The 25,375-nt window shown below is 54.7% G+C and overlaps 13 protein-coding genes across 13 annotated transcripts; 7 read left to right on the top strand and 6 right to left on the bottom strand.

Annotated features, from left to right (window-relative positions):
* Nucleotides 1-95: 95 nt before the first annotated feature.
* Nucleotides 96-892, bottom strand: BKA78DRAFT_38835 (uncharacterized protein). Its single transcript, XM_066893103.1, has 2 exons — nucleotides 208-892; nucleotides 96-142 (listed from the first exon to the last, which is right to left on the bottom strand). The coding sequence occupies exon 1, from the start codon at nucleotides 730-732 to the stop codon at nucleotides 274-276; it is 459 nt and encodes a 152-aa protein (XP_066739596.1). The 5' UTR covers nucleotides 733-892; the 3' UTR covers nucleotides 96-142; nucleotides 208-273.
* Nucleotides 893-1,053: 161 nt separating this feature from the next.
* Nucleotides 1,054-1,952, bottom strand: BKA78DRAFT_258184 (vitamin-D-receptor interacting mediator subunit 4-domain-containing protein; the record flags this gene model as incomplete). The annotated part of the gene is made up of 2 exons (XM_066885259.1): nucleotides 1,054-1,751; nucleotides 1,805-1,952. The coding sequence occupies 2 exons, from the start codon at nucleotides 1,950-1,952 to the stop codon at nucleotides 1,054-1,056; spliced, it is 846 nt and encodes a 281-aa protein (XP_066739595.1).
* Nucleotides 1,953-2,172: 220 nt separating this feature from the next.
* On the top strand, nucleotides 2,173-4,004 carry BKA78DRAFT_324752 (neuronal calcium sensor 1). The gene is made up of 4 exons (XM_066889313.1): nucleotides 2,173-2,609; nucleotides 3,132-3,217; nucleotides 3,281-3,576; nucleotides 3,633-4,004. The coding sequence occupies exons 1-4, from the start codon at nucleotides 2,599-2,601 to the stop codon at nucleotides 3,810-3,812; spliced, it is 573 nt and encodes a 190-aa protein (XP_066739594.1). The 5' UTR covers nucleotides 2,173-2,598; the 3' UTR covers nucleotides 3,813-4,004.
* Nucleotides 4,005-4,080: 76 nt separating this feature from the next.
* On the top strand, nucleotides 4,081-6,606 carry BKA78DRAFT_324743 (uncharacterized protein). The gene is made up of 2 exons (XM_066889312.1): nucleotides 4,081-6,278; nucleotides 6,334-6,606. Exons 1-2 carry the CDS (start codon nucleotides 4,406-4,408, stop codon nucleotides 6,399-6,401), a joined length of 1,941 nt encoding a protein of 646 aa, XP_066739593.1. The 5' UTR covers nucleotides 4,081-4,405; the 3' UTR covers nucleotides 6,402-6,606.
* Nucleotides 6,607-6,725: 119 nt separating this feature from the next.
* On the top strand, nucleotides 6,726-7,504 carry BKA78DRAFT_257612 (uncharacterized protein; the record flags this gene model as incomplete). The annotated part of the gene is made up of 3 exons (XM_066885204.1): nucleotides 6,726-6,942; nucleotides 7,050-7,186; nucleotides 7,262-7,504. Coding segments are annotated over 3 exons (597 nt in total), but the record flags the coding sequence as incomplete, so codon positions are not given.
* Nucleotides 7,505-8,490: 986 nt separating this feature from the next.
* BKA78DRAFT_333498 (allantoinase) lies at nucleotides 8,491-10,162 on the top strand (the record flags this gene model as incomplete). Its single annotated transcript, XM_066890089.1, has 2 exons — nucleotides 8,491-9,027; nucleotides 9,086-10,162. The coding sequence occupies 2 exons, from the start codon at nucleotides 8,491-8,493 to the stop codon at nucleotides 10,160-10,162; spliced, it is 1,614 nt and encodes a 537-aa protein (XP_066739591.1).
* Nucleotides 10,163-11,924: 1,762 nt separating this feature from the next.
* BKA78DRAFT_333497 (40S ribosomal protein eS28) lies at nucleotides 11,925-12,360 on the bottom strand (the record flags this gene model as incomplete). Its single annotated transcript, XM_066890088.1, has 4 exons — nucleotides 11,925-11,986; nucleotides 12,067-12,100; nucleotides 12,158-12,207; nucleotides 12,300-12,360. The coding sequence occupies 4 exons, from the start codon at nucleotides 12,358-12,360 to the stop codon at nucleotides 11,925-11,927; spliced, it is 207 nt and encodes a 68-aa protein (XP_066739590.1).
* Nucleotides 12,361-12,521: 161 nt separating this feature from the next.
* BKA78DRAFT_324734 (GTP cyclohydrolase 1 type 2/Nif3) lies at nucleotides 12,522-14,129 on the bottom strand. Its single transcript, XM_066889311.1, has 6 exons — nucleotides 13,980-14,129; nucleotides 13,891-13,934; nucleotides 13,714-13,839; nucleotides 13,570-13,658; nucleotides 13,288-13,514; nucleotides 12,522-13,239 (listed from the first exon to the last, which is right to left on the bottom strand). The coding sequence occupies exons 1-6, from the start codon at nucleotides 14,075-14,077 to the stop codon at nucleotides 12,681-12,683; spliced, it is 1,143 nt and encodes a 380-aa protein (XP_066739589.1). The 5' UTR covers nucleotides 14,078-14,129; the 3' UTR covers nucleotides 12,522-12,680.
* A 224-nt stretch (nucleotides 14,130-14,353) lies between these two features.
* BKA78DRAFT_258022 (bola protein) lies at nucleotides 14,354-14,718 on the top strand (the record flags this gene model as incomplete). The annotated part of the gene is made up of 2 exons (XM_066885239.1): nucleotides 14,354-14,480; nucleotides 14,540-14,718. 2 exons carry the CDS (start codon nucleotides 14,354-14,356, stop codon nucleotides 14,716-14,718), a joined length of 306 nt encoding a protein of 101 aa, XP_066739588.1.
* A 151-nt stretch (nucleotides 14,719-14,869) lies between these two features.
* Nucleotides 14,870-16,979, bottom strand: BKA78DRAFT_356418 (oligomeric Golgi complex subunit 6; the record flags this gene model as incomplete). Its single annotated transcript, XM_066892055.1, has 2 exons — nucleotides 14,870-16,654; nucleotides 16,704-16,979. The coding sequence occupies 2 exons, from the start codon at nucleotides 16,977-16,979 to the stop codon at nucleotides 14,870-14,872; spliced, it is 2,061 nt and encodes a 686-aa protein (XP_066739587.1).
* A 490-nt stretch (nucleotides 16,980-17,469) lies between these two features.
* Nucleotides 17,470-20,369, top strand: BKA78DRAFT_258105 (autophagy protein Apg9-domain-containing protein; the record flags this gene model as incomplete). Its single annotated transcript, XM_066885252.1, has 4 exons — nucleotides 17,470-18,182; nucleotides 18,230-18,343; nucleotides 18,393-18,999; nucleotides 19,047-20,369. The coding sequence occupies 4 exons, from the start codon at nucleotides 17,470-17,472 to the stop codon at nucleotides 20,367-20,369; spliced, it is 2,757 nt and encodes a 918-aa protein (XP_066739586.1).
* Nucleotides 20,370-21,836: 1,467 nt separating this feature from the next.
* BKA78DRAFT_361462 (uncharacterized protein) lies at nucleotides 21,837-22,571 on the top strand (the record flags this gene model as incomplete). Its single annotated transcript, XM_066892442.1, has 1 exon — nucleotides 21,837-22,571. One exon carries the CDS (start codon nucleotides 21,837-21,839, stop codon nucleotides 22,569-22,571), a length of 735 nt encoding a protein of 244 aa, XP_066739585.1.
* Nucleotides 22,572-24,321: 1,750 nt separating this feature from the next.
* On the bottom strand, nucleotides 24,322-25,368 carry BKA78DRAFT_299267 (uncharacterized protein; the record flags this gene model as incomplete). The annotated part of the gene is made up of 1 exon (XM_066887031.1): nucleotides 24,322-25,368. One exon carries the CDS (start codon nucleotides 25,366-25,368, stop codon nucleotides 24,322-24,324), a length of 1,047 nt encoding a protein of 348 aa, XP_066739584.1.
* Nucleotides 25,369-25,375: the final 7 nt, after the last annotated feature.

The raw sequence follows: 25,375 nt of genomic DNA, 5'->3' as shown, positions 1-25,375 counted from the left end.
CGGGCGACCTGGAGGTTGGGATTGTCTGTTGACTATATCATTTTTCTGTCCCTAGGCTGGCGGGCGTCTTGTCGGACGTTGGCGGATGGTCCTGGCAAGGAGGGTACGGCAACCATGACGTAAGACGACTAGGGCCCGGCGACTGTACGGAAGGGCCATGATGGTCAGGTGTGATGGGCAAGGGAATTGGGTGGGCAAGCTTCTAACACTTCATTCCGTTGAGACGACGATACGAAGACTTGCGATGCGGCTCGGCTTGGGCCTGCTCCCGTGTCACGTCGGACTCGCGGATCTCCCAGGGCAGGGCTGGTGTTTTTTGCTTTGTTTACTGGGCTCGGTTGCTCGCTCCCCGAGGCTGACGATACATGACTCGCCGACGACTCCTTGCGACAGAATGACAATCGCCGTTTGTTGGAATGGCTGGTGCTTGCTGTTGGTGGGCATCAATTCTTTCGACCTGACCGCTGCCTGCTCGAGCCTCAAGCTTGCCTGGCCCGACGCGACCGTTGCTCTAGCCGCATAATGTACCCTGTATTGTACATCAACTAAAACCGTAGCGCCGCCTCTCCCATGAGGCTCTCGCTGGCGCCTCCGCCACTTGATACCCATCTCCCGGTACGCCGAACTCGAGCACCTCACCATTGACAGCTCGCCATGGTTCCGTTTCCTCGAGAGCCGGAGACGCGGGCGAATCAGGAGGTACCTTCCCCAGTCCCTTGACCCAACGTCCATTGGCTAGTACGCGACAACGTAGCCTTAAACGTCCTTTGGAATCCATGCCGGGCTGTACAAACGTTTATGCCGGGCCCGTCGCTTCGTTCCACCTCCACCCGGATGTTTGAGACGACTCGACTGATGCTTTGTTGGAATCGTCTTTTAGGACTTGAATTCGCGAGTCCAGGATGACTCCGCAGTAAAAACCGAGTTTTTGAAAATCGCGGGGCAAGGCTGCTCCGTGGCGCTCCCTGGCTGGTCATGCGCTGCACGGTTTTGCTTGGTGGTTCAGATGTCTAAGCGGCACATGGTCGAACCGCAGCACCGCTCGGGACCAAATCAGTAGAGGTCCAGCCCTCCGAACACGGCAGGCTGCTCCCCTTGAGCTTCCCCTCGGCTGGAGGCGGAGGGATGGGATTCTCTCCTCCGCTGTTCCGCCTCGGCCTTGCGCTTTTCTTCCTCCATGCGATGGGCTTCCTCCTCCTCGGCCGCCTTTTTTGCGCGTTCCTCCTGTTCTTCCAACGACAGGATAGTTGTAGGGTCTTTGCCTTGCTCCACCATGGTCTGTATCTGTCCCAACGCGCCGACCCTGATCTTGTCGTCGGTTGGCCACGGAACAAATTGGAGGTTGCTCAGGCCTGCCAGCCAAGCCTTTTGTTCCTGGTTGAGGGTGGTCATGGTTTTGGACTCGCCCTCTGCTGCGCCTCCCTCTGGCTGTGGTTGAGATTCGGGAGCACCGCCGTTGGTCATGTTGACATGGGCGTCGAGGTTTTCTTGAGAGCGGGGCATTTGATCCAGCGAGGGCGGCGGTTTGGTTCCTGGTGGCGCCGTGAATTTGCCAATGTGCTTCGCGTAGGAAAGCAACTCGTCGGTGCTGACATGACGGGCCGAAGAGCTCGCGGTGGTGATGGGTAGAGAGACGAGTTCTTTGCGGGTTTCGGCAAGAGTGCCGAGGGTGGACTTGATCTGCGCGTCCAGCGTGTCTGCAGACTGGCGCAAGGAGAGAATGCGACGGTAATTGGCCTGGTGGATGGCGACTGGGTGGGAGGGTAAGCAATGGAGTTGGGTGAGGATATAGGCGCAAACGTACGTTGTTCCAAGCCGCGACTGAGGTCCTCGTCGGCAGCGACAAGATCGAGAACAGCAGATTGCGAGGGATTGTAAGAGGCGATGGAGTCGATGAGGGTGTTGAGAGCCGACTCGACGCGCTGAAAACGCGCGTCAAGAAGGGCGTCCATTTTTCAGAGACCAAGGTTGTAAGGTTGTAAAGAAGATTAGACTCTCGCCAGGCACAAGTTGCGAGCACCAACGGCGTGGCCGGGATGGGCTGTCTGGGCGGGAAGCTCTGACCAGTTTGCATGGAGCCACGTGATTGGCGAGATGATGGTGGACCTGGCTGGACCTGGCCATGCAAAGATAAAATCAGCCCAATATAGACAAGAAGTAGCAGCTGTCCGGCGATTCCGAGAGACTTGGGTGTTGTTGATTACATACTACGGATTGTTAGTTGTCTTCCTCTTCTTCCTTCGTCCCTCGGTTTCGTCCTGTCGTCGTACCTTGACGTAGCAGCCCTGCCTTGCCCTGCCTTGCCCAGCCCAGCCCAGCACGCCGCTGCTGCGCCTCCGCCCACTCGCCCTGCTTGAACACTGAGCATCCCGCTGACTTTGCCCGGCACTTGCACCTACCTTACCCTACCCACTTCACCACCAGTCTCCGCTTCCCGCTACCGACACGCACGACACGACACCTTTACTACTTTCTCTCGTATTTCTTCAACCCTTCTCTTCGTTGTTCCGCCCTCATCTCCCCACTACTCTCCCATATCACGCCGCTTCTGCGCCATCCTACAACACTCCACCTCATACGCCTCTACTATCCGCCAACATGGGTAAATCGTAAGCTGCCCCCTCTTTCTTTACTCCCAAACCATCCTGGATCGCTCGCGCGCGACCCCGAAAAGTCTGGAAGGCGCCCCTGATTGCGCGACAATGCTGCTTGCGCCAACCCTGCGGTGACTGCCTGCAAACTTGGCGGGGAAGCCGCTGCGCTCTCTCTACACGCCTCCAGCTCCAAGGAAAAGCCATCATGCTTGGTCAGATACTTCCTGGACTTCCTCGACACGTACCATGGCCGACCCCGCCGACTTTGATCGCTCTCGGCGTCGCCACAGCCTGTCCCTTCACGATGTCGACAGTGCCACAGTCCCGCTGCTCCAGCTCGGAAATGCCCATATCAACGTCGGAAGAACGCGCGGCGAGAAAGCGCCCAGGCCGGGATCCGAGGAGTACGACTCGTACGCCTTGCGGCGCAAACTCGCCCTGGAAACCGCCGCAAATGAGAGGCTGCGCGAAATGTTATCCAGCATCGTCACAAGATATACTGCTTCAAGGACATGGGCTAATTGTTGGATTCTATAGCCAGAGCAAGCTCACCCAGCAGGAGCTCACCGACCTGCAAAAAGCGACCCACTTCGACAAGAAGGAGTTGCAGCAGTGGTACAAGGGTACGTTGGACCGGCATTCCTGTTGGAATCGCCTCAGAAAACGCGTCTAACACTGTCGCGCAGGCTTCTTGAAGGACTGCCCGTCGGGCATGCTCACCAAGGAGGAGTTCCAAAAGATTTACCGGCAATTCTTCCCCTTTGGTGATCCATCGTCTTTTGCAGATTACGTCTTCAATGTCTTCGACGCAGACAAATCAGGCTCCATCGACTTCAAGGAATTCATTTGCGCGCTGAGCGTCACGAGCAGAGGAAAGATGGAAGACAAGCTAGACTGGGCATTCCAACTGTACGACATTGATGGCGACGGCAAGATCAGCTACGACGAGATGCTCGCCATTGTCGAGGCGATATATAAAATGGTGAGTTGGGGAACTGCGCTCTGCAACCGGGTCGCGCTGTACTGACTGCAAATCAGGTCGGATCCATGGTCAAGCTTCCCGAAGACGAGGACACTCCCGAGAAGCGTGTGCGCAAGATATTCCGAATGATGGACAAGGACGAGAATGGCAGCTTGGACATGGCCGAGTTCAAGGAGGGATCCAAGAGAGACGAGACGATTGTTTCGGCGCTATCGCTTTACGATGGCTTGGTGTAAGATTGCGCGATGCAGCTCGTCGAGTTTTTTCCTTTCCGTTTTCATGATATCATGTATGTTTTTCCCTGAGCATTGGCAGGGGAGATGGTTTTGGTTGCGGCGAAGCTTTGGACGACAGGGGTCTAAAAAGACCTGCTGTGCATACAGACACGAATACATGGCGCAGTGAATACACTTGGTTCAAGTTAAAAATGAAGCAGACGTGAATACGCAGTCCAACGCATGAGTAGTGCGAGAGTATTGATTTTGTTGGTGCGTTGCCCTGATGACGACGCAGCGGCGGGCAGGGAACAGCGAGCGCAACAGCATCCCGGCAATGATCCGACTTGGGACAGCTTTCTTCTCCAACACTCACCCAACACCTGCAACCTCACAAGTCACAACCACGCCCTTGCCCCAGACAACGCTCTGGGCTGCTCGCTCGCACCCCTACGACTGTCGCGTGCTTCGCCGACCCCTTTCTCGGACGCTCGATCCGCTTCTGCCTTCAGAGTCGCCCGCGGCCTCAACTCGAAGCCGAGCGCGCGGCGACTCCGACCATTCGCCGCCCGCTGCTGTGCAGCGACACCTACCTACCCACCCGACCGTCGACCATGCGCCTCAGCGACCGTGGCTCGTATGGAGCGCTCCTGTCCATAATCCTCGCTCTTGGACCCGCTCCAGCTCATTCATACTATCTCCCCGGAGTTCTCCCAACCTCCTACAAAGAGACAGACAAAGTACCGCTACACGTCAACCATCTGTCTCCAGCAAATTCGCCTAGCGATCCTCAAGTCCGCTCCGTCTTCTCATTCGACTACTATCACCAGGCTTTCCACTTCTGCCAACCCAGCGGCGGTGCCAAGCAAATCTCCGAATCGCTAGGGAGCATCCTCTTTGGCGACAGGATACAGACATCCCCGTATGAGCTGCACATGAGAAAGAATGAAACCTGCAAAGCAGTGTGCCGCGAACAGACATATGAGCCCCGGGACGCCAAGTTTGTCAACTTGAGAATAGAGCAAAATTACAATCTCAATTGGTTGATAGACGGGCTCCCCGCTGGCCAGCTGAAGCACGACCCCAACGATGGTACCAACTTTTACAGCCCAGGCTTTGCTCTGGGAGCGGTCAAGGATGGAAAGCCGATTTTGAACAATCACTACGACATTTTGATTGACTATCACCAGGCGGGACCGAATCAGTACCGCGTGGTTGGCATTCTGGTCGAGCCGCGTTCTCTGTCAGGCTCAAAATACATCAATGAAGAGGAGGCAGAGTGTGGAGACGACTCAACACCCATTGTCCTGTCCGAGACCGCCGACACCAATGTGCTCTTCACGTACAGCGTGTACTGGAGACCTTCGATGACGCCGTTCGCAACCCGGTGGGACAAATACCTCCACGTTTACGACCCCAAGATTCACTGGTTTTCTCTCGTCAACTCGGCTGTGATTGTTGTATTCCTGGTCACCATGGTCACAACAATCTTGATTCGCACGCTTAGGAAAGACATTGCGAGATATAACCGCCTCGAGCAGTTCGCCTTGGAGGACCTGTCAGGTACCAGCTTGGCAGACGAGGGAGTCCAAGAGGATTCTGGCTGGAAGTTGGTACACGGAGATGTCTTCAGGCCTCCAAAGAACCCGCTGGCACTCGCTGTCCTCATCGGAAACGGCGCTCAGCTCTTCATGATGTCGGGCTTCACCATTGCTTTTGCCATGCTCGGATTCCTTTCGCCGTCCAACCGAGGAGCCCTGGGAACGGTCATGCTGCTCCTATACACTCTGTTTGGATTTATCGGCGGATACTGCTCGTCGCGAGTCTACAAGTTCTTCCACGGTGAGAAGTGGAAGCAGTGCTTTGCGTACACGCCGGTGGCTCTTCCTGCTGTAGTCTTCTGCATCTTCTTCCTGCTCAACCTCTTTGTCTGGGCGCGACAAGCCAGCGGGGCTGTCCCATTCGGCACCATGATTGCTCTCGTGTGCATCTGGTTCCTCATCAGCGTGCCGCTATCCTTGGTGGGCTCTTGGGTTGGATTCAAGCACCAGTCCACAGACACGCCAGTGCGCACCAACCAGATCCCGCGACAGATTCCTCCTACTTCCGGATACTTGCGGCCGCTCCCCAGCATGCTGCTTGTGGGTGTTCTTCCATTCGGAGCCATCTTTGTCGAGCTGTATTTTATCATGAACAGCATCTGGTTCAGCAAGGTCTACTACATGTTCGGATTCCTTTTCGTCTGCTACGGCTTGATGATCATCACTTGCGCGGCCGTCACGGTTTTGATGATCTACTTCCTTTTGTGCGCGGAAAACTACCACTGGCAGTGGAGGGCGTTTTGCACGGCTGGCGCAAGCGCGGCGTACGTGTTTGCGTATGCACTTTTGTACTGGGTCAAGGCGCTCAGCTTTGGAAGCTGGACGAGCGGAGTGTTGTACTTGGGATACAGCGCTCTCATCAGCACTCTTTTCTTTGTGCTCACCGGTAAGTTTCGCGTTGATGACAAGAGCAGAGCTGTCCGACTGACGTGTTTTTACAGGTGCCATTGGTTTCTTCGCATCATGGTTGTTTGTACTAAAGATTTACGGGTCGATCAAGGTCGACTGAGGCAGCGAAGTGGTGACCATGTACATAGGAGGAGAGCAAAATTGATGGCATGCCGTAGTAATACAACAAGATATCAAAAACGCTGGTGACACGGCCATCATGTGCCGATGACGTCAGACGCCAATGATCCTGGAGCTCCCAGGGCAGTCGAGGGGAAACCCAAGTGAAGTGAACCCGGAAGGCGCAGCGCGTCACCTGCAGCTTCAAGCACGCAACAACCTTTACTTCGACTTCACCTCATCACCGCCCAAAATGGAGAACCCAGGTACTGCTCCAATTTGATGCTCGAGTTGCTTTGTCGATTGCATCCGTTGACGTCCGGCGCCAGAGCAGGAGATCTCGCAAGTCGTTCGTTCACTCACCCAGTCGCCGCCGTCGGTACAACGCGAGACCATTGACAAGTACTTTACGCGCAATGCTACACTTGTGCATCCCTTTTGTCGGACTGGCAAGTTCAGAAACAGTCGCTTGCTGATCCATGGCCTTTACCGCTGTTACAAAATCATGAGCCCGCGCGTCGATATTTCCATCAATTCCGTTGGTATGTGCCGCCCATCTCCTGCTCCCCGAGCTCTGGCAGTTGGGATCTGGCGACGGGAACCCAGGCACTCATTTGCGACCATGAGCTTACGCGATTTGTCCGTGTAGCGTTCGACAAGCAAAACCTCATCCTATACGTGCACGTTTCGCAAATCTTCCGCATCTGGTTCATACCATTTCACTACGCGCCCGTATCGCTGGTCACGGTATTGCAGCTCGAAAAGCACTCGCCTTATGAAGATGCAGTAGCGGATTCAAGCAGCGTCCGGACCGCCAGCACCAACGGGCAGAGCAGCAGTTCGGCCGTCGCCGGCAGCAAGTACTACATCGCGAGCCAAAACGACCTCTACCAGACGACCGATTTTCCGCGGTTCGTTTTCCCGCCGGCATTCCTCCTCGTCTGGATTTGGCAGCTCTTCGCGATGGTCTTTTGCAATGTTGCGGCGCTCGTGCTGACGCCCTTGACATGGGCTGAGGAGCGCTTGTGGAGGGAGGGGTGGCTGACGGGAGGGACCGAGGCGAAGGAGACGGCGTCGACGAAGATTGAGAAGAAGTATCTCTAAAAGCGTGGGGATGAACGACGGTCTTTGGGAGCGACTGAAGAGCCGAAGGTGGTGGTTGCGGCCAGGCTGGCCCAGAAGGACCTCGAGACGGGGCGCCGCTCAGGAACCACAATTGGTGCAGCGGCCGGGCAATTGGTTACTCAATGGAAACATGATGAGACGGCGAGCGGTGGGTTGGTGGAGTGTTGTCCAGGACGGCGAGCAGCGATGCAGTAGCTCAAACGAGGCAAGATTTGCTTTGTTGGATGGCCCGGGAAAAAGAGCGGCTCGCGGGGATGTGGCGGGAGAAGATCGCAGGGAAGCTTCAGGGCGCAAATCGGCTTCAACGTGGCTCCGTGGCTGGTTCCTTGGTTGTCGATAAGGCCCCGACGACATTTCTCTCGAGTAATCCGGCCGCTCGACGACCTCCCTTTTTGTTCACGACAACCAACCGGAACAGACGAAACGAGACGACGACAATGCCTCCAGCCGTCCGTGTTATTGTTTTGGCCGGACGCGGTCTTTGTGCCGTGCAGCCGCGCAGACGTCCTCAGCATCGACCTCGGGCGGCGGTCGGTCCCGTCCAACTCGACGACTTGCACGCTGGCTAGCCCTTTTGCCCATTTCCAATTTTGGCCCTGCTCTGATAAGAACCACAGACTGCCCGTACCCCGGACTGCTTATTTCTCGTCTGATTTATTTCTTTTGCCTTTGCTCCCGGCGCTGTGTTCATTCTCTCTTTATCTCTCTGTCCCTCCAACCAATCTCCCGTCCTTATCTCCTACCTCCCCTACCTACCTATTCCCCGGAAACCCCTTATCTCTCTGCGTGCGGGGGACCTCCAAGCTTCCCCAGGGCTGGCTTTGTAGATCATAGTCCAGAATTACCCTTGCTTTTATCTTTTCAGCCGCGTGCTCTGACCGAGTGTGCTGTCTTTGGTCTTGCTGAATTCTCTACCAACACCTCCAACGCGTCCCGTCGACCATACACGGCACCCAACCACCTCGATGGCTCCTCACGCAACAGAAGAGACTGCGTCTACGCCAGCCTCGACAACGACGGTGCCCCCCATCACCGTCGTTGCCTCTTCGCGCGCCGTTGTGTCTGGCCGCCTTACCGAAGCCACGATTGTAATTTCGACCATCACTGGCAAAGTCACGTCCATTTTCCACTCGGTCTTGCCGCGCTCCGATTTCCCCCAAGGCACGCCGTACGTCGACTACTCGCCCAAGATCCTGCTGCCCGGTCTCGTCGACGCCCACGTCCATCTTAACGAGCCAGGCCGCACGGAATGGGAAGGCTTTTGGACAGGTACGCAGGCGGCGGCCTTTGGCGGTGTCACGACTGTCATTGACATGCCACTCAATGCCATCCCGCCAACTACCACGGTAGAGAATTTGGATATCAAGATTGAGGCCGCGCGCGGCAAGTGTTGGGTTGATGTTGGATTTTACGGCGGCATCATTCCTGGCAATGAGAAGGAGCTAAAGGCGCTGGTCAAGGCCGGGGTGAGGGGATTCAAGGGGTTCTTAATTGAGAGTGGGGTGCGTTGAGTACCATCTTTCGAGCTCCTCCGCGTCGCCGTACTGATGTTAAGCACAGGTCGAAGAGTTCCCGGCCGTCTCGTCCGACGATATCAAAAAGGTGCTGGCCGAGCTGGCCGACGAGCCTACGACCGTCATGTTTCACGCAGAAATGATTCCGCCCATCACCGCTTCCGTGGGCGACGATGTGTCGTTCGCGGCGCCGCCATTGAAGCCCTCGGGCCCGCTCACCACTTACCAAACATTCCTCGACTCGCGCCCGCCCTCCTTCGAAACATACGCAATCTCGGAGATTCTCTCGCTGGCGCCGCTGGCACCGCAGCTAGACCTGCACATCGTGCACCTGTCGGCCGTGCAAGCCATCCCAATGCTCCGCGAGGCGCGGGCACGCGGCGTCAAGATCACCGCCGAGACGTGCTTCCACTACCTGTCGCTGGCAGCCGAAGCCGTCAAGGAGGGTGACACGCGGCACAAGTGCTGCCCGCCGATCCGCGAGCAGTGCAACCAGGACGGGCTGTGGGCAGAGATGTTGCGGCCAGACGACAGCGTCATCAAGACCGTCGTCAGCGACCACTCGCCGTGCACGCCCAACCTCAAGCTCCTGCCCGCCACGCTGTCCGATGGCGTCGTCACGGCGCCGCACAGCACCGACGGCGGCGACGGCGACTTCTTCGCCGCCTGGGGCGGCGTCAGCAGCGTCGGGCTGGGCCTCAGCATCCTGTGGACCGAAGTCTGCCGCAAGAACGCCGCCGCGCCTGCATCTACATCCACACCCACCCCAACCATCGAAGACGTGGTGCGGTGGTGTAGCCGCAACACGGCGCGGCAGGTGGGACTGGAGGCGACCAAGGGCGACCTGGCGGTGGGGTACGACGGCGACATTGCCGTCTTCGACGACGCGGCCACCTTCGTCGTCGAGCCGCGCACCATGCTCTTCCGCAACAAGTGCAGCCCATACGAGGGGCGCGCGCTGCGCGGCGTCGTCACCGACACTTGGTTGAGGGGCCGCCGCATCCATTCGCGCACCGAGGGCTTCTTGGAGAAGAGCGGACCGGCCGGCAGGCTGTTGCTGGAGCCGAGGACGCTGAGGGAGAGGGTGGATGATGTCGAGGTTGAGGTTGGGATGGTGGCGTAGATGGGGGATGGGGATGGGAGATGACGGCGGAGAACCTGTGGTAAGAGACCTCTTTGTTGTTATTTGGGGGTTGGAGGGTGTTGCGCATTGAGCGATTAGAGCAGAGATTGTTTTTCGTTTCTCGTCTTGTTGTCGTCCTCTTTTTCGCGTTGGCGCTGGGTGTTGTTTTCAAAGACACGAGAGAGACAAGATGCTAGTACATATATGGCTTGAGAGAGATGTAGATACAAGATTTCACTATTCGAAGATATTCGAGATTACACGAGGTCTCCCATCCGAGTATGTGGCTGGGCGATTATGCTTGTGAGCCAGCCAGGTTGGAGACAGCACCGTTGAGGGCATAGGATGGCGGTTGTGGAGCCGCGGAGCAGTGATTACGCGTGCTGGGACTATGTCTTTGACCGTTCGGTTACGTTGTTGCTGGCGAGGGAGGGTTGATGTTGTGTTGCTCTTGGTGGATTGACTGGCGCCGGCGCCTGTTGTGATTCGGAAACCCACCTGACAAACAGCTATGTGAGACAATGTTGGGAGAAAGTAGCTTTAGAGCATATGGACCTGAACGGAAACGACGTGACCCCGGAGCGTGCCTGGCACACTGGACACCATACCAAGCCTTTGAATGTCTAGGCAAGTCATGTTGCAGGCGAAGATGGGGTTGGTCTTGTTTGCTCTTGGTAGCTCGATTGGGTGGATTGATTGGCGCCGGCGTCTAGGTCTGTCATGGTCCGAAACGAAACTCCCTGCGAGACAGCTATATGAGTTGAGATTGTAAGTAGGTAAGTTTTGGAGAGCGGGATTTGGCAGACCGTTAGTATGATGAGAGCCGTTGACCAGCGGTTGTCGTGGTAAAGTCGACAGCAGCAATCTAAGCGTTCCCCTGCGTGTGGCATCAGTGTGTCAAGGGAGAGACTTTGCAAGTGAATCCAGGCGTTCGGGGCAGTGCTGGTGATTTGAGTTGTACGCGGGATTGTGAGTCCATCTAACAACATATTAACATAGATAGGGGCAAGTGACATCAGCGAATCAGGTAGGCGAGTAAACGCAACCTTGGGCATGAGGCATGGCGCAACTCTACCTGGCTTTGAGGCCTGAGTTAATGGGCAAGTTCTGGGTGGAGTGAAGCAAAGGTTCGTGAGTAGGTATTCGTGGGTGATGTGCTTCGGCGTGGGACGGGAGTTGCCAAGTCGTAAGGACAGCGTACTGGCCGAGTTGAGGTCTGCTCAAAATTGTGGTTGCAGTTTCGGTTCGTATGAATGTGCTTTGCGAAACGCAGTGAAGCCGGCGAATGGGAATTTGAAGAGCGTGTCAGGGCGCAGAATGCTGAGCTCGTTGGGGTGTTCCTATTCGTCTCTGATATCGTATATCTGGCTGCGATTCACCGTATGCGCAATCCCAGGACGGAAGGAGGCACTTGAAGGCTTTGGTTCTTTTTTTGTTGTTGTTCCATTCAACCCTCCTAGAATACCCCAGCCCACCGATTCTCTCAGCTCAGCCCGAAGAAGCGACGCACGTCAGGTGTGAGGTTGATGCCGCCGTGCGCGCCTGCTTGCGGTGTTGCCCGTTGTTTCGAATCCAGAGAGCCAACACATCGTAGAAAGTCGTTTCCGCCGCTGCAGCTGCAGCTAGCTTGCTACCGCCTCCATTGCGTCCATATACAGTCCATTCCCCAGCCTTTTTTTGTGCCAAAAAAGTGTTTGAGAAGAACCGACTGCCCCCACCACGAGCGAGAAGAAACACGACAGGAAAACCAAGGCGGGACGGCTTAGCGCAGCCTCCTGGCCTCGCGCTCGGACTCGAGAAGGCAGAGGATGTCGTTCTCGCGGACTGTTACGATGGCGCCTGCGTTAGTGTATTCGGACTTTCGTGTGCGGGGTTTCATCGTGCGTTGCGGCGGGTTTGCTCACCAGGGCCCTTGACGTTGCGGATGATGCTACGGGTCTGGAATTATTGTTAGTCTGCGACTTGTGGATCTCTCGAAAAGTGCTCGTCACTCACAGTGTCGTCCATGAACTCGACGCGGACCTGAGTGACACCACCGCGGGAGCCTAAAAAATCGCAGCGTCAGCATCTCTCGTCGGCTCGACAAGACGGGCGGCCACGGTCGTCCAGAGGCCGTCCCGGGAGTGGATTTTCTTACCGGTGCGGCCGAGCACGCGGGTGACCTTGACAAGCTTGACGGGAACCTTGGCGGAGTCCATTTTGATATGCGCTTCTTGGATTGAGCTAGGAGGGAGACGTCGAAGGGTCGTTGGTCGGTCGGGCGTGGTCGTCGGGCTAGCGGGCGCTGCGTGTGGTGTTGAGGATTTCGAATTTCCAGTCTGCGGGCTGGCTTCGGCAGTGTATCGCCACGCGATAGGCCGATTACGCGAGACTAGTCCCCAAATAGTAGGTACCGAGTGCTGGGAGATCAATCACTCGACAACATATGTTTTTTGATAGAGGCCTCGTTATTCTCTCATTTGGTCTGATGATGCTGTTTCAATCGGAATCATTGAGAAAATTTTTCACCATGCTTCGTTCACTGCTCCTGAGCAATGACAATACCGTAAGGATCTCTATCCCTCTCGCTGACCTCGACACTTGCAAAGTCATCCTCAAGCGCCTCTCGTGTCAGGCTGTCGAGGTCACTTCTGCCCTTTTCCTCACTCCTCAGATAGTCCCACTCCTCTCTCACCTGGGTCATGAGCTGCTGCTTGAGCACGTTGTGCAGGTAACCTCTCTCCGTGTTAGAGTGGAACAGCGTGATTACAACTTGGCCCTTCTCGATGGCAGCAAGAGCCTCGTGGTGCGACAGCTCTCCAGTGAAGAGCAAATCGACATCGAGACCAGAGAACAGTGATCCGCCACTGCCTGCGCAGATGCCGACACTGGAGACGGTCAAGTCCTCGATGCTACTGCCCTGGGGGATTGCAATCGTGAAAGCCTTGGGATTGCCCATGCCCCTACTGATGCGGTCGATGATCCAGGTGAGCAACTGGGGGCTTTCAAATCGGACCACGCGGCCCATTCCAGCACCCTCGACACCGGGCACATTGGTCACAGGGGTGATGGCCTCACGCGTGTGAGGTGTGGTGGCACTGCTCAAAATCAGTTGGAGTTGCATTGAAATCAGAGGTCGTACCCACAGAGTAAGGTCGCCGACCTGAGAAAGACTGCGCTGAGACGGATGGTGCCTCAGCTGGTAGTAGGGCCGTTCGCCAACAAAGGGGTCGTTCAAGTCGGTCAGAGGAGTAGTGGCTTGCGATTGCTTGGAAGAACTCGTCGAGTCTGCCGGCGTTCCGGTCACAATGTCCGCAAGCCAGTCGCCAAGTCCACCAGGTGCGGCATCGACTGCTGTGTGAGGACAGTAGACCTTTATGCACTGTTTTAGTAAACAACCAAAAATGACATGGATGAATTCTGCTTGCGCTGATTCCTTCCGCAGCGAGTCTCAAAAGAGACTGCTGCTGTGTGTTGGCAAGAGTCAAGGACTTGAGGCCTCTGAAGATAATTGGATCTGCGCTTAGGACCTGTCAGAAACCTTCATATAAGGAATTGAAAGTAAGACTGACGGTACGCAACAACAATTGAGTCTTGGCGCTCAATGGCTTCATCAGCAACAGCCTTGGTCAGGTCGACTGTGAGCAAGACCGAGTTGTTTTTGCGGTTCTTTGGATTGAACGGTGCTTCAAGTAGTACTGGAGGGATATCTGTTAGACAGCTCCAAAAGACCAAATCCGGAAACTCACGTCCTGTGTTATCCCAACTCTTGTCCGCCAGAGCTTCTGGATAGCTGCCCAAAATCAGCATGAATTTTACACGAGTCAACAAAACGTACAGTTTCCGCATGGCACTGACGACGGCGCGCGAAAAAGGCGCGGAGGTGACGGCGGAAGACATGGCGAGAGAACGTCGTACCAGACCAGCCGAGAGCATGTCAAGTCGGACGAAGAGGAAGCAAGACGTTTGTTTGTTGGACAGGCGGTTTGAGCAGTGTCTCTCCAATCTTATCGCAGATTGATCCAGGCGTCGGATCCCCGAGGAATCCCTGCGCGCATCGACGACCCGGCGAGCGCTCACGTCATCCCCTAGGTCCCTCTTTCCCACCCGCTCTGACGCCCGAGGACCTGATTTTCCCCGTTATCTGATCCTCTCACCCCAAGTCCTCACTCACTATTTACCTGGTACCGACAACGCCCCGCATACCTGACTATGAGCGCGCCATCTGACGTTGAAGCTTCGCAGAACCAAATGTCTTCCGGCGTCACACCCGAACACTTGAAGGGCGCCTTGGAGCAGCGACTTGGCGCAGTCCACGTCGACATCATAGACATGTCTGGTGCGCTTCTCCGCCAGACTACTTCCGCGGTTCCTCTTCACTGACGACGCGCTGGTTAGGTGGCTGCGGTCAGATGTTTGAAGCCATAATCGTCTCCCCACAATTCGCCAAGAAGACCACCCTCGCCCGTCACCGCTTGGTCAACGCCGCGCTCAAGGACGAGATTGCCGCCATCCACGCCTGGACACCAAAGTGCCATACTCCGGAGGAGTGGGAGAAGAAGCAGTCGCAGGCATAAAGGACAGTTGGCGTAGCCCCACTTTGCACAGGGAGACACAAAAAATAAGCATATAATTCGGCATTTTTCTTTGGTATGATCTGGGCTCCAGGAATGGAATGAGGCATTGGAGAATATGGAGTTTCTACGAAGCTATGTATGGTGGTCGCATTTAGCTGAGCAGCACCCGAATCTCTCCACTGGTGCGAGGGAAGAGCTCTCTCAATCCCGGTCTAGGCTCCTCATCGCCGTTTTCCACTACTCTTAATTCATCTGCGGCCAGGATCCTGCTCTCGACAAATTCAAAGTCTTCGCAGAATTTTTCCGCAGCTTGCTCTGTGATTTTCTGAGCAAGCCCTGCACTGCGCAGCCTTTTGACGTTGTCCATCGCCTCCATCAAGGCTGAGGGCAGGAAATCGTCCAGTTGTTGTCCCGCCACGATCAATTTGTCTGGTTTGAATTGCGCAAGGTCGGGGATCGTTTTGATGTCCGCAGTGGAATCAGACAGCTCGTCCAACACGGCCTTGAGGGGATACAAGCCAGATGTATGGAGGAACCAACGGTGCTGAGACGCAACTAGATTTGAAGCGTGATCCTGCAGTGTTTTTTCAATCCCCAGAATTCTTACACTGACGAATTGGAAAGGCCTGAGCACGTCCACAGCCGCCAACAAGCAATTGACCGCGAAGACGTCATTGTCCGGCTCGCGCAGCCCTTTGTGGAGGTTTTCGCAGCCGCTCAGGAAAGGATCCAAGGCTTCCGTGAGAACAGGCTGGAATCCTTTTTCACGATTGTCGAGCGCCGTCATGGAAGAATCATAGCTCTTGAGAAGCGCCTGCAGCATTTCCAATGCTTCGTCCAAAAATTCGGGAGGTGTCAAGTCCGCCGGGACGACAGTCAGGTCACTCTGAACGCTGGCCACATGATCTCTCATGTTGGATCTGAATTGTCGGAGTGCGGTCTCTTCCAAACTTCCAAGGACTTCGAGGATTGCAGAGTCGGCTCCGATCAGTTTTGAGAAGGTGTTGTGATAAAATCCCAGCAGGTTGGCAATCTTGTACGTCAGCACAGCATCTTCGTGGCTTTGGACCACCTGTTCTGTGCGTTGCTTCAAAAGCCTGGCCACACCCGCGAGATCGCGGCTCACGAGCTCATGGAGCGCCTTCTTCCCATCAAAGATCTCCTCTCCCTCTTCACCGCGCAGCCACGGCTCACTTTCTAGGCCTTGCTGAATGCTTTTGGTAATTTCATCCCCTTCAGAGATGAACAGTACCTCGAGGGCCTCTCGTTCGGAAACGGTCGTGGAATGGACCCAGGCCAACATGTCTCCTACGTAGCGGAGTGGGTCGTGTGCATGGAACTCAATGGGCTTCGTGACTTCATTCTCAGGGGATGATCCGGTCAGAGCAGAGTAGAAGGAGTCGGATAGTGTATGCTCTCTGGCCTCGGCGAAGAAATCGAGGCAGCTTTGGAATAATGGTGGTCTCTCTGCGAGCACCCGCAGCGCGCGGCGAATTGATGCGCTGATTTGCGGGTTCTCAAGATCGAGCGTTTTGAACTCGCGCTGTACCCATCGATAAAGTTTTTGAAAGGCAGCGCTAAGATGCTTGGAGCTCTGCTCGAGAACCTCCAGCCCGAGCCGCTGGTCTTCGGTTCCCAGGAGCAGCTGGCTGTCATGATGAATCTTCTTTACTCTAGTCAGAAGCTGGAAGAAATCGTCGTTGACAGGCTCGACGGTGGAAGTAAGAGTGACGAGTTCATCGTCTGAGAGAATGAAGTGAGACTTGAGAGCATCCAGGAGTCGTTGCTTCTTCTCGATTTCGGTCTTTTGGTTCATCAACGTGGACGTCTCCTCCAACATTGGCTTTGTTTCTTCGTGAGCAGCCGATATTTGAGCACGCATATCAGCGCAGCAATTATTCAAGGCTTGGATGGCAGTCCCGACGCGACGCAATTGCTGAAAATAGTTAGTAAGGAGGATGGAGTGGTATGCGGAGGATAACAACCTCGGCCACTTTGCCAAAGTCTTGGACAATTTCTCCGTTGCATTGTATGACTTCGCGTTGTACGTCAAGCCTTAGCTGGCGGCGCATGTCCTGTGTGTTTTTGACATGGCGAGCATCGAGAGTTTCCAGGGCATCGCGAATCTCGAGGTCAGCATAGGAAGCCGAGAGAACGGACGAGATTCTGGACGATAATGCCGTGGACCGCTGGCCAGCTCCAGGAAGAGAAGCATCACCAAACTCGCCGGATGGGCGGCTGGGCAGGCCTGGTCTCGACATTATGGTGTTTTTGTATCAGGGCGATTCGGTCACGGTGTCAATCGGGGATATCGGGGCACTCGAACGGAGCAACTAACCCGAGCCGGGCGGAGAATAAGGCGGTGGGCAGCGGCTCTGGCGTCATTCGTCCCGCTCAGACCTCCGCCATCACCACCCCAAACTCTCCGCCTGACGCACGCGATCGACTTCCTGACCTCTTTACACGCTCCATGTGACGAACTACCAGTCTGCGGCACATGGAGACCTCATTTGCTCCTTTACCGCGCAGTTTCGCCCCATCGGAGCACCCCAGTCGCATCCAGCAACCCGGCAACAAGATAACGCCTTGTCCCGCCGCCTGCACCACGCCTAGACACTTCCCAACAAACAACGTTGGCTGGTATTCCCGGCATTTCTATCCAACACCACCCCCGCGTTGTTTTCAAAGACGCTGCAGCTCCTCCAGTAAACATCCAGGTCTCACGACCACTCAGTTTGACGTTGCTCCACGATGACTTCACACTTCCTGTCGCGATTGATTCCCTCGGGCGACGACGAGGATTCCACATACGAACCACTCGGCCGGGGGCATTCTAGGACACGGAGAGGAGGGAGTGGAGATCGGGCGGGGGCAGCATTAGATGAAGAGAATCTGGAAGCTCGTTTCCAAGACACGGACCTGGATCACTTGCTTGCCGAAGATACGGAGAGCCAAACAACAAACCAGAGCACCTTCTTGAAAGGCCATGGAGAGAGGCAATCTGGGAGGCCTACAATTAATCGACCAAAATGGATGCGGAACGCTCCTCCTCGGCCAGTTGCTGCCGATGACGACGACGATGTCCCGGCATCACTCCTTCTAGATAACAATAGACCATCGCATACAAAGATGAAGGGAAACTTTTCTCAGCGAGGGCCTGTTCGCCCTGGTCGACTGCCGTCGCCTGTCCCTGGTCCATCGACACGCACTGCCAGGGCGCAGTGGAACACGACTCGTGCGCAACAGCGGCTCCATGATGATGATGAGTATCGTTCGCCGTCGAGACAGCCTCCTATTCCAGTTCGTCCAGGACGTGCCGGTACAGCATTCTTGGACCCAAAGGAAGAAGCCATGTGGATGTGGGCAAACGTACATAACATGGACCGGTTCATGTCCGAAGTTTACGATTACTTCGAAGGTCATGGCATTTGGGCCATCTTGCTCAGGAGCTACCTTAACCTTGTGTAAGCTCATCGGACCATGCTGAATACTAGGTACTAATCGCCTCTAGGCGGAGCGCTGTCATAGTGGGAACTTGCACGCTTTTGATATTCTGCATCGACTACCACAAGATCCACACCAGCCATTCTCTACGTGAAATTTTCAAGCCAAACGCAATCAGAAAGTGAGAATAGACCTCTAGCCACACGATGCATCGCGCTGATTCCCTCCAGTATTCACGGTCTGTGGCTCTTGGTCCTCTGGCTGTTCATAGTCTTCTGGTTCCTCCAGCTGTTCCACGTCACTTCGCAGATCCCGCGGCTTCGACGTATGGAGAAATTTTACCACTACCTGCTTGACATCCCCGACAGCGATATCCAAACGGCTTCATGGCAGTTGGTGGTTAGTAGACTCATGGCGTTGCGAGACGCGAACTTGACGACTGCGGAGAACGTGTCGGCGCGCGACAGGAAAGCCATCGGAGCCCACTCCAAGCAGAGAATGGATGCGCACGACATCGCTAATCGCGTCATGCGGCGCGAGAACTATCTCATTGCCCTATTCAACAAGGACATACTCGACCTTACGATACCCATACCGTTCTTCGGAAGTGTTCAGTTCTTTTCACGAACCATGGAATTGGCGTTGAATCACTGCGTCATGGACTTTGTATTCACAGTCGATGGACACGTCAGGCGCGAATTTCTCGACACCAAGAGACGCAAGGAAATGATTGACCAGATGAACAAGCGGCTCCAACACAAGGCGATGATGAGCATCCTGGTTGCCCCAATCACGGTCATTTACTTTGTCGTGTCCTTTTTCTTTCGCTACTTTAGTGTAAGTATCACTGCGCGAGTTCTTGGAATCCGCTGACCCAGTCTTAGGAATACCGAAAAGACCCTTCGCAGTTGGGCTCCAGAATGTTCACTCCGCTAGCTGAATGGAAGTTTCGCGAGTTCAACGAACTCCGCCATCTCTTCGAACGGCGCCGTAATATGGCCTACCCGTACGCAGAGCGCTATCTTCAACAGTTCCCGAAGAACAAGACCAACCAGCTGTACGAGTTTGTCGCTTTCATCGTGGGTACATATATTGCTGTCCTGGCAATTGGCTCCCTCGTTTTTCCCGAAGTACTGCTTGGGCTCGAAATTACACCCGGTCAAACAGTCATCTTCTGGCTCGGTATTCTGACCACCATCTATGCGGTGGTGCGCAATTCTATTGCTGGGGAAGAAATCGTTCTCGACCCCGAGTTTGCGCTCGAGCAGGTCATCCACTTCACTCACTACTGCCCAGCGTCCTGGCGCGACAGACTGCACACTGATGAGGTCCGGAAAGAGTTCTCTAAATTACACCAGCTGAAGATTGTCATCTTCCTTCAAGAGCTCTTGAGTATGGCTTGCACACCCGTCGTGCTTTACTTCAGCCTTCCGAAAAGCAGTGCACGGATCGTCGACTTCTTCCGAGAGTTCACGATACATGTTGATGGCCTGGGCTATGTTTGCTCATTCGCGGTCTTCGACTTCAAGAAGACTGCGGACAACATTGCAAAAGAAAACAAAGCCAACACTAAGACGGCCGACGACCTCCGCCACGACTATTTTGCTACAAAGGACGGCAAGCTGGACGCGTCTATGATGGGCTTTATGCACGCGTACGGACAGAACCCAACTGCGCGTGGTACTCACCGCTCGTTCTTCAACCTCCCCCCGGCATTCCCTCCCCTCGCAGCCTCATTCGCCGGCATAGATGGTCCTGCCATGGCCACTGGAAGAGAAGGTGCAGGCAGGAAGACGCATCAGCGCGCCCAAAGATCCAGCGCGGCCATGGGCACTCAATCCCCCATGCAATCAGTCCTTCTCGATCCCCACCACCAACCACCACTGCTAGGCGCGCGCGCTCACCACTCGCCTCGGCACACTGCTCACCAGACCCGGTTCCGCTCCTCTCGCCAACCGCTCCAGCACCCAGAAGAGCTCGAGGAGGAACCAGAGGTCGACGCAGGCGCGGCGGCGGCCCATCAGGCGACCAATATGATTCCGGGCCAGCACGACGATGACAACCTCAGCGACTCGTGGCTGCCGGACGAGTCGGAGGGAGATGCTGCTGATGACGACCTCGAGGCTAGTACGAGGGGTGCTGGAGTCCTGGGCTTGCTGCATCAGTTCCAGAGGGCTCAAACGCAGGGACGTGCGCCGGGAGTCTGATCTGTTCCTATGGGACAAATCGTAGTCTTTGTCAGCTTTGGTAGGTTGCTTTCTCTCTAGTTTCGACGTCATCACGTCGCGAATTCTGCATGATTCACTTTTCCTTTTCTATCTTTTTCTCTTTCACAACAAGGACTCCGCAGGTTTTGGCATGGATGGGCATTGAGTTGTCGATGATAGAACAGGTGGCCCTCTGCGAAAGTGCAAGGGATCGCAAACGGCGTATAGTGCAGTGGTATGGGTGGGACTGGGGCATTCTTTTGGGCGCAACGTCGGCGGCGGGCGATTGATTGATCAATTGAAAGAGCACTACGTTGGCATTGGGTTGGGATGAATGTGCGTAGTGTGGAGAGGAGATGGCTCTGAGAGAGCAAGTACCTAGCCTTTGAACAACACCCGAATTTCAACTGCTTCTTTGGCGGTCTCAATATCTGCTGATTGAGAAAATCCCCTCCCTTGCTGGATGACTTGGTGGGAAGGAGCACTGATACAATGTAGTATTACAGCTAAAGCATGCGCTCCGGGAAGCTTCCGGAGATCATTGAAGTATTTCACGTCCGTCGTCTTGTCTCCCAAGTCACCTCACTCTCTTCCTCCTTGTTCAATCGACCTCCCTTGTCAACACACTGCGCGAGCGCCCGCACTTGGTCCATCGCCTCATTAAGGACTGCAATGGATTCGAGGAGATTAAATGCAGTAATTACTGGAAGCGGCAATGACGCGAGTTCGCGGCTCCACACCATGCATCTACAAAGAATTCCATCATGAGGGGCAAGCAACGGGGATCAGGCTGTTTTTTGTCAAAAAAGAGCAGGGTGCAGGGTGCAGGAGTCCCTTTCAGAATCTGGAAATCTATCTCGGAAGTGTATCCTCCCAGAAATGTGTCTGCTGCTTTCTAGCAGCCTCCCGCGACGAGTTGTTGGCAAGGACCTGTCTTCGACGATGGTACCCGAACAGCCTGGCAAAAGAATATTCTGGCGCTTGATTGGTAAGGAAGAAACTCTATAAGCGTCGTCAAAGTCGTCATGAGTCAAGCGCGCGGTTTGGGTTTGTCTTGTTGTTTAGACTTTGCGGCACAGCATAAATAAGTATCTCAGTGCGTCTCTCGACTGACAGTATTCATTCCACACATATTGGAGGCTTACGCATCAAGTCCGCTTCAAGACGCCTGCCGAGGTCTCAATTATGGCGCAAAACGAGGGAATGTCAGCCCTGACCATGGATTTGTTGAGATTTCCCCGAAGTGATTTCCAAGACACGCATTTCACGGATTTCGTCATTCGCTGCCAGAGCAGGACGTTCCATGTCCATAGGCTCATTTTGGGTCTGAGGTCGGAAAACTTCAGGGGAATCTTCCAAAACCCGCCTCCAGTCGTCGTACGTAGGCCTCAAGATTTCAAAAATTGCTCGTCACAATCATCTTCTGCACTGAGGCTAAAGTGCAAGCATTAGGACGGAGTAAGTACGATGATCCTGGAGAACGAAGACCCCTCGATCGTCAAACTCATTCTTGAGTACTATTACACAGGCACTTTCTTCGACATCGAAGTGCACAGTGGCCCAAACAAGGAGAAAAAGCCCGACATCGAGCAGCAATTGTACACCTGCATCATGACATACAATGTGGCGCACAAGTTCGAGAGCTGGGATCTCAAGCGGTTGATTTTGGACAAGGTCTCCCAAGTAGACCTGGAAAGTGTGACGAACTTCTCACCTCACTCACCCGGCCGCTCCGTGGATTCGAGAATCACCCCTGCAGGCGTCGGAAGAATCGTTCGCAACTTCGAGACAGCTCATATCGCGAATGGGAGGATGCGCAGCTTGATTCTTTGCGAATTGATTCTGCACATTGACACCTTTGCGCAACATGGAGCATTCATGGACGAAGTCGATAAGATCAAGAACAACTTTTGGAGGCAGCTGGCTCGATTCAAAGCAATTATCAAGGCACGACAGATCAAATGTGAAAAATGCCCTGCGCCATTTCATCCCAGCCAGAACCGACCACTCACTGTGGTTGGATATAACAGCTGCTGCAACTGCAACAAAATGAGCATAAGTTACAGCTGCTGGTGCCTCGCGAATCTGGCCTCAGTCTTCGACAGCAAACAAGATGCGATGAGTGATGAGGAAAGTGTCGTCATTCTGACTCCCAGTACAGAGTGTGGAGGCACCTCATGTCAAGAAAAACGCGTCGATTGATACCTCAGCTGGTGAGGTCCACCAACTTGGTCAAGTTAGCAATCTGGAGTAATGGATTTGTTTGTACTGTTGGGAGTTCCATTCAAATGCTTCTGATAAAGCTTCACTGACCATCTAAATCCGCGACTTTAACATCATAGAAGCCAAATCACCACATCTCGTCAACGTAACAATCCACCACAAGTCGAGTCCCTGGTTGGCGAACTGACGCTCAAGTCACTATGATGGAAGACGCGACAGAGAAAGATCACCACAAGCACCACAAGCACCACAAGCGCCACCAATGCCGCAGGCCCGCGTCACCAACTTTACAACCCCCGAAGACCCCACGCGCACAAATCTCCGTCGCACGCCGGCGGGAATAAGGCTGAGGGATTACCTAGGAGCAACCACCACGTGGCCGAACAGACGGCGGCGCGGAAGCCGGGCCGACGGACGATCAATGAACAAACAAACCCTAAATGACGTGCAGCGAGCGGTGCAGTGGCACAGTGGGCACTCTTGTGTGTGTGGAGACTGGAAGCTGTCCATTGCTTCCGCGTGGGGGAGGAAGGTGGTGGTCCGTGGACATAGCGTATGGAGGGACGGGAGGGAAGACGAGAAGGCTGTGATGTCATTCGACGTCGACGACGACGATGGTGATGATGATAATAGCGGCGATAATGGCACCGAGGGAGCGGCGGCACAGCACAGCGGGTGCGTGGAGTTGCGATTGACGGTTGGAGGGTGGATGGTGAGGGGTTTGTTGGGGTGGTGGCGATGTCGATCTGTCCATCTTTCTTGCGCTTCGTCATGAGGACGCGATAGGAGGTGGTTAGGGCAGGGATGGAACGAGCTCGAGCACGCGTCGGGCGTGGAGAAGTCGTTGAAGCAGGGGAAAGAGACAAGGCGGAAAATGACGAAGCATGCAGGCGTTGTGTCGAAGGAAGGAAACAGGGGTAGAGGAAAGTGGTTGGTAGGCAATGGAAGGAAAGCGGAAGATGCCAGAGAAGTTGCGGAATAAATCCAAATCACTTTTGCAAATACCAAAAGACTCTGAAGCTCCAAGATCATTTGTGAATGGTAGCTTTATTCGCTGGTATCCATACCAAGCACTCCCATCATATGCTCTTCTCCATGTACAACCTCAACCGCTTTGCCAAAATATATACCGATTTCCGAGAATTAAACAAACGCTACAAATGTTTAAAAAGGTCCAAAAGATCAAAACTGATATGTCGACCGAAGGCAAGAAAAAATGATTCAAAAAAAGCCAGCTCATTCTTTCGTCTTTCCGCTCTTCTTTCTCGTTGGGTATCTTTGCGCCTTACGCCCCAGCCAGCCGGACGGGCTCGACTGACTGATTGCCGTGCTCGCTCGCTCGCTTCAATATGTAGATGATGACTTTAGATGACCGTGTATGTATGTGTCGGGAAGTGGTCGAGTGTCCGGTGATGCGTCTCCTCTTCCTCTGACCCGTATGTCGGGATGCTATGCAGGGGCGCAAAAGGTAAATCGATTAACAGTGCGTGTAAAAGTTGGCAGTTTTGGTGGGTGTAGATCGTAGTGTCGGCCGTAGTGTCCAATTTGGACTTTTGAATTTTTTTGCTCCTTTTTCTTTTCCGTTTTTCCGCATTGCCGAGGGGCACGCTTTGAATTTTCAGGGGCGCCATCGTCCTATTCGTCTGTCGAGTGATGTCGTTTTTTTTTTCTGTAGTGGTCCGTTCGTCGTATGTTGGTTGGTTTCGCCGCCCCCTTGCCCCTTTTCGACTCACGTCCCTTTCGACCCACCGCATCCCCAACTCCTGAGCAACCCCTTGCCAAACCGGCCCGGCGCTGTCTTGGGCCTTGCCGTCTCCTTCCATGGATTCTTCTCATGTTCCTCTTCCTCGTCGGGCAAATCGATGCGATACCGTCTAACACTGGCTGCATCGTCATCACCACGTGCTGCCTTCTTCTCATCGTAAAATGGCTGCAAATGCCGCGTGGTGAAGCATTTCGGCGTGAGACGCCGTACCAGACCACGCAGTCCACGTGTTGATCTGTCGATTTCGGCGTACTCACGACGGCGAGTTGACGGAGAAGTCCAGTGCATTGTTGTAGCAGGAATGGCTGGAGTTGACGGTTCGTGTTGGTCTTCGTCGTCTGGAAGAAATGCTTGCTGTGTCGGAGAGTAGGTGCCAGAGTGGGAGGAAAAGTTCGAGGTCGCGGGTGATGGCGCTGAGCGGTTGGAAGATAGCTCCGGGGTAATAGACTGTTGGAGGCTGGTTCGCGAGAGGTGTTTGGGGATTGCGGAATCAATATTGAAACGAGGGATCTCGGCGCTGTACCGCGCAGTTGAGCGAAGTCCCGGGGACTGTGGGGCACTGGATGGTGTCGAGCATGTTTGAAACAGGGAACAGCTGCGCGTGTGCAAGGCTAGAACCTGGTCGAGGTCCTGACTGGTAAAGACGCGATCTGGCGCAGTGCGGTACCTGTTGATGGACAGAGAGGGCCGTCGATGAGCTCCGGATGACTCGCGGCTGGTAAACGAGTGCTTGGAACTGGGCCTGGACCTTCGTTTCCGAAGCGAGGCCCTCTCAGAAGTCGACGGGCTCCGGGGAAGTTCGTTTAGGGAATCCTGGACCGAATCTTCTCGGTGAAAAAGGGGCTTTGGGCGGGCCTCGCGAGACTTGTCGAGATTGTTTTTGATAGCGAGGCTTCTGTTCGACATTGACCGGCGTATGTTTTCTTCGAATCCACTGTCGGTTCTGCCCATGGGCTCGGCAACAGGCGAGGGTGATGGGGATTCATCCTTAAAAGTTGGTGTGGAGGACATGAGGAAG

The sequence above is a fragment of the Phyllosticta capitalensis genome (assembly GCF_038381095.1).
Source record: "Phyllosticta capitalensis strain CBS 128856 chromosome Unknown BKA78scaffold_11, whole genome shotgun sequence".
Classification (NCBI taxonomy): Eukaryota; Fungi; Ascomycota; class Dothideomycetes; order Botryosphaeriales; family Phyllostictaceae; genus Phyllosticta; species Phyllosticta capitalensis.
This window is presented reverse-complemented; position numbering and strand designations above follow the sequence as displayed.

Excerpts from the sequence above, each read along its gene's own strand:
- BKA78DRAFT_38835 (XM_066893103.1), bottom strand. The coding sequence starts at position 732 with ATGGACGTTGGGTCAAGGGACTGGGGAAGGTACCTCCTGATTCGCCCG.
- BKA78DRAFT_324743 (XM_066889312.1), top strand. The coding sequence starts at position 4,406 with ATGCGCCTCAGCGACCGTGGCTCGTATGGAGCGCTCCTGTCCATAATC. Across the intron at positions 6,279-6,333 it reads TCTTTTCTTTGTGCTCACCG|GTGCCATTGGTTTCTTCGCA; the intron begins GTAAGTTTCGCG and ends GTGTTTTTACAG.
- BKA78DRAFT_324752 (XM_066889313.1), top strand. Across the intron at positions 3,218-3,280 it reads GTTGCAGCAGTGGTACAAGG|GCTTCTTGAAGGACTGCCCG; the intron begins GTACGTTGGACC and ends ACTGTCGCGCAG. Across the intron at positions 3,577-3,632 it reads TCGAGGCGATATATAAAATG|GTCGGATCCATGGTCAAGCT; the intron begins GTGAGTTGGGGA and ends ACTGCAAATCAG.
- BKA78DRAFT_324734 (XM_066889311.1), bottom strand. The coding sequence starts at position 14,077 with ATGCTCTCGGCTGGTCTGGTACGACGTTCTCTCGCCATGTCTTCCGCC. Across the intron at positions 13,935-13,979 it reads GTCAGTGCCATGCGGAAACT|CTATCCAGAAGCTCTGGCGG; the intron begins GTACGTTTTGTT and ends GATTTTGGGCAG. Across the intron at positions 13,240-13,287 it reads CAGGTCGGCGACCTTACTCT|TGCCACCACACCTCACACGC; the intron begins GTGGGTACGACC and ends GATTTTGAGCAG.